Source organism: Lipotes vexillifer, unplaced genomic scaffold, assembly GCF_000442215.2.
Source record: "Lipotes vexillifer unplaced genomic scaffold, Lipotes_vexillifer_v1.1 scaffold534, whole genome shotgun sequence".
NCBI lineage: Eukaryota > Metazoa > Chordata > Mammalia > Artiodactyla > Lipotidae > Lipotes > Lipotes vexillifer.
This window is the reverse complement of record NW_006787833.1, coordinates 1,078,607-1,084,903: the sequence shown is the minus strand read 5'-3', so window position 1 is coordinate 1,084,903 and position 6,297 is coordinate 1,078,607. Positions and strand designations below refer to the sequence as shown.

At 47.8% G+C, this 6,297-nt stretch overlaps 1 protein-coding gene across 2 annotated transcripts in view; it reads right to left on the bottom strand.

The window, feature by feature from the left end:
* Positions 1-812: 812 nt before the first annotated feature.
* The window catches only part of RSU1 (Ras suppressor protein 1), a 197,599-nt gene continuing 192,114 nt past the window's right edge, over positions 813-6,297 (bottom strand). Inside the window, exon 9 of one of the 2 annotated variants that reach the window (XM_007460875.1) lies at positions 813-1,421. In XM_007460875.1, coding sequence (XP_007460937.1) covers positions 1,319-1,421 — 103 coding nt within the window. In that variant the 3' untranslated portion in view covers positions 813-1,318. The remainder of the gene's footprint in view (positions 1,422-6,297) is intronic. The other variant, XM_007460876.1, reaches the window with a different exon arrangement.

Sequence of the window (6,297 nt, the reverse complement as noted above, 5' to 3'; positions counted from 1 at the left end):
ATCCAGAAACAAGAAGTATAGACCTTCAGTAGTGATCTCTGTGATTCGAATGCATCCATTTCCTAAGTAACTCAGGATTTTTGGCTGTGTTTTGATTCTGGTTTTTTCTGTGTTCCAGTGGTCTTGGTCTCAGGGTTTTTCAGCTGTGAGATGGAGAAAAGAAGATGCAGGGGTAGATACAGACAATCCATCTGAGACAATGTTACATCTTCACACACCTTTTAAGACATTCCAGGGTTGGCAGTCCCTTTAGCACAAACATTCTGCTTGGATGTGTTTCCACTGACATACATATTACTGTAGATAAGAGCAAAGCTGCCTATCACAGAGGTAAACAATTACTTGTTTAATGATGCTGCCGCTGCAGTTTCTACACTGGGTGTGGTATAGAGTGTGCACATTTACACAACTTCTTTGGCATCATCACAGTCACTCAGAAGGATGCTCTGATATGAGCAGATTTTCTGCAGTGACAAGAAACACACTTGAGTATTTTTCTCTCTCTGTTTCACAGCTCTTGTCGACCAGCCACTGGTAGAAGTCACCATTCCTTCAGCTAAGCAATGCTGCTTTCCAAAATCCTTTGGCAAAATCTCCGAGAGATTTGTTTTTCTGCTCCTTCCTAATTTAGAAACAGTCCTCAAAGGAAGGAGAAAAAAAAAAAAAACTGACAAATCGATGTGAGAAGAAACTAACTCTGATTTAATGCTGCATTTCTTTCATGGAAAGTTTCAGAGTTTATCATCGACAACCAATAAAAGTAGATAAAGACCATTTTGGGGAAAAAAGTAAACAAAAAATGGGTACACCCAAGATCAGATTTTTTTTTATTCAAGAAGCAACGTGTGACACGAAGTCAAGATTTTATTAAAAATCATTTGTAAGCTGACATAAAATCTCGGTGGTGAAGGAAAACTGTTAATAAAGCAAAAATAATGAGTTATGTGAATAAACAGAAGGGTGAACAGTGTTAACTGTGGCATTTAAATGATTACATGATTTTAATTATTCTTTTCATAATAAGCAACTCTGTGAACATCTATTCAAGGAGCTGAAAGCTGTGCCTCATATGGAATTTGCAGCTGAATTAAGCCTTCGTTTCCTGCCTCTGGCAATTTCAAGGAAACAAATGGAAATGGTTTGAAGAACTTATAAAAAACCTACCACCCACCAAAAGAATTTAAAAGGTAAGGTGGTAAGCGCTAGAAAGAGAAAAAACAAAACAAACACACACACAGTATTCATTTGTGAGATACAAAAAGAGAGAACAGAAGTAATAATGAGAGAAGCAATCAGGAGTCCAGCCCATGCCAACCCCTTATTTGTTCTTGGCTGTCAGGGGTTTCCGGCTGATCTTTTTCGATTTGTCATTATTTTTCTTCGGCGGTTCTGGGTTTGCCTGCATGTGTCTGCCGTAGAGGCTGAAAAGAGAGAGGAGGGGACACCGTGAGATCTACCTTGTGAACACAAGATATGCTTCTACTGGCAGAGTTTTCATCAACAGATTCATCTCTAGGAATATTCAGGAAGGCAAAGACCACCACAAGGTCACTTCTGTTTGCTCTGGGTCATATGCTGGATTTAAGAATTATAAACTGTCTTACACACACACACACACACACACTCTCTCTCTCTCTCTCTCTCTCTCCCTCTCTCTCCCCACCATGCCAGGAAGTCCAATTCTGGACAAGTCTCTTGGAATCCTACACTCCCTGGGCTAAGTGTGAAATCAGCAAAGGAAGAGAGATCCAGGACCAGGGGAACCATGATGCCTAGCCTGGCCGATCCGGACTGAAGCTCCACAGGCCACGAGTGCTGAAGTTGACAGTGATAGAAATTGGGCCGAACTGAAAAGATGGAGTGTCCACTTAGTGCAAAGTGAACAGCATTCTGGCCCGAGAACCCCAGGGCCGGGTGACGTGACAGAGAGCGATAGTGTCCGAGCCCTCGCTGGCTGCTCACCCGTGATGGATGGCGCTGGGATGGCGACCACCCATCAATGCCATGTTAATAAGTACCGCTGATTAAATGTTGACAAAGTAGCCTACAATTACAGCCATGGCATCCATCGCAGAGCGGAGTTAGCTCCGCGGCAGAGGGGATGGAACCCAACAGCAGGTAGTAATTAATCGGTAATTTATGAGTAACTCTGATTAAACGAAATTAAAAGCCACCCTAAGATAAATACAGCTCAACCTTAACTCCCCTTATTGATATAACTGTGTCGCTGAGAGAGGCAGGTGGGTGTCTCAGTGCTTCCCGAGGGAAGGCAATGCCTGACCCCACTTGGTGCAACTGCCTTATGCTAACTGAACAGGGCGGACACAAAGACTGACCTTCCTGTACAAGGTGTCCCGTGTTCTAGGATCCACGCAGGGAATCGACACCCTCTCCTGCACTGGGCATATGTACTGATGCTCTTGATGACACCGACGCTGTGGTTGACAGGCTGAGGGAGGGACCTGGTGCTCGGAGCTGTCCAATTGACTGGACGCTTAGGGAAAGCTGGACACTGGGTTTTGACAGGTCAGACGTAGTCTATCTTCTCCAGAGGCTTCCAAGCATCTCCTCAGAAGCAGTAACAAGCAGCATCTACCAACAGCGGTCATGAAGATGGGTTTCTGCTCCCAAGGAGTTTAGAATGCAGAATGTGGCAGCAGACAGAGCTACGAGCTGAAGAATGTTAAGTCCAGCCAGGTGCTGGGAACGTTCTCGGGGTAAAGGGGAGGGTGAAGGAGGTACCACATGTTCCAGATGGGTCATATCAGCACTTGCAAGTCAGCGTTCAAATTCTGTAGAAGTTCCCTTAGAGGACTTCTGGCTAATTGAACGGAGAGGCAGGCCCAGTCCTGCCCGGCACCCCTGAGCAGAAACATCTTCCTCCCCAAGAGAACCTGCCATCCAGGAAAACGGACCTTCAAACCAACACAGGACCCCCCTCCCCTAGACTTTAAAAAGAGCGGCTGGTTCTGTGCCCTGGACACCTGGGGTTCCTGGATCCAGGGAAAGAAACACTGGTTTAGGAGAAAGGAAGGTTCAGCCAGTCTGGCTTTACCACTGTGGCTGCTCCAACCCCCAATGATGTCCCTGTCCTAATACCCCAGGAACTTGTTATTGTCACCTTACAGGGCAAAGGGGACTCTGCAGAGGTGAGACTAAGGATCCTGAGACAGGAAGATTACCTTGCATTACGTGGGAGGCTCCAACCTGTGCCCCCCTTCCCCTGCCCCTCCAGCACGTCTCCCAGATACGCCAGACAGGGAGAGGAAACCCTGAGCCAAAGTACAGCTGGCCCTTACGTTCCTCACCTTTATCAACACGCTCTCTGAGACAAGCTCATCCTCTCGTAGCGTCCGCCCGTCTCCCCCTGGGATGCCGCTTTCCTCAAGAGCAGGGGCTGAGCGCTCCAGCGGGACATGCTCCAAGCTCCTCCCACCTGGCACGAAGCCAAGGTCTGACTATTCTGTTCTGTGCATTCACACAGGCACCTATGGTCTCAGTATCTGCTCCCATTGTACCGCTTTCTTACAGCTTCACGTGTCTGTCCCCTATTTTCCAAACTTTTATCCCCATAAAGGAAAGAAGTATACACGTTTACTCGCAGACAGCATCAGATGTTAAGGATTACAAAAATCTGCAGAAACACAACTCCTTCGCTCATGAATTTGGAAACCCGGCAAGTCTCAGGTGCTGGGAAAGTGATAGCAAAAGAAATAAAGGGGTCAGAGGAGGGAGAAGAGATGAAAGACCTGATGCAGGCCTGCTGGGGACCACATCCTGAACACGCAGGCAGGGAAGCCTTCCCAGAGAGGGTGGCAGTGTCGCGGGGCCCTGACGGCGGTAATCCAGCAAAGTCATTTCAGAAGGCGGTGCAAAAGCTGCTCGGGACTCAGCAAGGCTCCTCTTTTCAGGAAGGAACTGGAATGTTCCAACGTTTCAACGCCTGCCTTTTCGGACTCAAACCCCACTGCGTGCCTGGCCTTCCTGGGGCTACACAGCAAGTCACTCGCTATAAAGGGCCGGACGGGAGATAGCAGTCCTGAACTAGATGCTTAAAATCCTCATTTTGCCACTTTACAAACTGTTCGTTCTGGGCAAATGATTAGCAAGCCTCACCCCACCGTGCCTCAGTTTCTTCATCTGTTAAAAAATGATGCGTTTTCTCACAGGGTGGCCATGGTGGTGAAATGAGCCTGGCACCAGGACAGGACCATTGGACGTGGCCCACGAGGGCTTGTGGAAAAACAAGACTGATGTGGGATTACAGTCAGAGTGATTAAAAAAAGATAATTATATGATTACTTTACTTCTCTAGGGCTTTTTCCTCTGAAAAAGAATATGGTATTTTTTTTATCGACGCCAAATCCCCAAGCATCTCTGGGAGAAAGGTTTGAATCCTCTTTGAAGAAGGCACCTAAGGCAGAGCTAAATGCATTGCCCCACTTCTGTGAATCACCAGCAAAGCCGGGATGACTGTGGCCTGCGCTGTGGGACGCTTTCCCTCCTCCAGCTGTGTGGCCGGATGAGAGCCGGCACTTTACTCTCATCTGTAGATTGGATACATGAGAGCGGCCATTCCTACCTGGAGACGTGGCTCTGGCAGAGCAGTAAGGACAAGCATCTCAGGGTCCCCAGTCTTGGGTTCCACCAGCTATTAGCCATGGGGCCTCCAGGCAACTAAGTAAGTGTGGCAGGCAGAATAATGGCCTCCCAAAATGTCCACATCCTAATTCCTGAAACCTGTGAATGTGTTACCTGATGTTGCAAAAGGGACTTTGCAGGGCTGGTTAAGTTAAGGATCTTGCGATGGAGAGATTATCCTGGATTATCTGGGTGGGCCCAAAGTAATCCCAAGGGTCGTTTTAAGAGGCGCGGCTGGAGGGCCAGTGTCAGAGATCTGAACAGGCTCAGCTGGAGGGCCAGAGTCAGAGATCTGAACAGGCTCAGCTGCCGGCTTTGACGTCGAGAAAGGAATGCAGGTAGACTCTAGACCCTAGGAAGGCAAGGAAACGCGTTCTCCCGTGGAGCCTCTGGAAGGGCAAAACCCTGCTGGCGCCTAAATTTCAGGCTTCGACACCCGGAACTGTAACATAGTACACTGGTTATGGTTTTGGCCTCTAATATCATGGTAATTTGTTATCACAACATTGTCAATTGGCTATACTCCAATATAAAATTAAAAGTTTAAAAAAAAAAAACCAAAAAACGATCACAGTCATTTGTTAACAGTAGCAATAGGGAACCGATATAGTAAGTGAGCCTCTCTGGGGCTGTCTGTGAGGATTTTGCTTAATTTCAGCAGGGAAAAAAAAAAAAAAAATTCTGGGGTAAAAATTCACTGAAAAGAAGGAAAAGTTCAAAACTAAGTTGCAGAGAGGGCACAGAGGAGTGTCCCCAAGGAAAAACGGGTGCTGTTTCCACTAGAGAGGAAACGGGCAGGCCAGCTGTCCCCTCTCTGCCACAACGAGACAGGAAGGGACTGGCTCTCTCCATACTCTGAAGCTAACAGTCATGGCCCATGCTTGAGATGTCCCCAGGATTTAATTCATAGAGGTGACAGGGAGGAGACGGAGAGGTCTGTGCCTTTGAAAGCACTTTGTTACATGCAGCTGTGTGCAGGGCCACACGGGGAAGCACAAGGGCTGGTTAGGAGGCAGAGGCGCTCAGGAGAGAGCAAAGCCCAGGGCCTTTATAGTGGTTTCACAAAAAGGAAGGGGTGAGGCAGGGTATGAGCGAGTTTAGAAGTGAATGATTTGATTAAAATTTCAGAGCCCAGGGGTAAAGAAGTGATCTCTAGTTATCCAGTACCTACCTGGGTCTGGGTCATGGGGAATACTGGCTTGGTGCATGTGAGTTAGAGAAAAGAGGGAGTTAGGATAGGGGTTTGGGGTTGGTTGGCTTGGATACAAAAAGATGCGCTATCAGATGAGTTCTTTGCTCCTCTAGGAATGAGCTAGCTTGGGAGTCTCCCCAGCCAGCAAGACCCCCAAGATGCCAAAGCATCATAAAATAGAGAAAGTGGAAAACAGGATAGATCAATACAGCCCACAGCCTTTAGGATGGATTTCCGTCCCTTTGATCACCCCATACTCCCCTCTCATGACGTACCTTCCACCTCTTCGACCTTGGAAGAGTCCCAACTACCCTTCAGACCGTGGCACAAGGTGCTTCGTGGATGAGCACGTCCCCTCAGTGCTCTGCTCAGATAGTACCCGTCCCGCCCTACAGGAGCCCTGGCACCCTACTTGGGGGATTCCGGAGAACAGTCCTGGGGCTTCACTCGCCTCTGCATTCCTG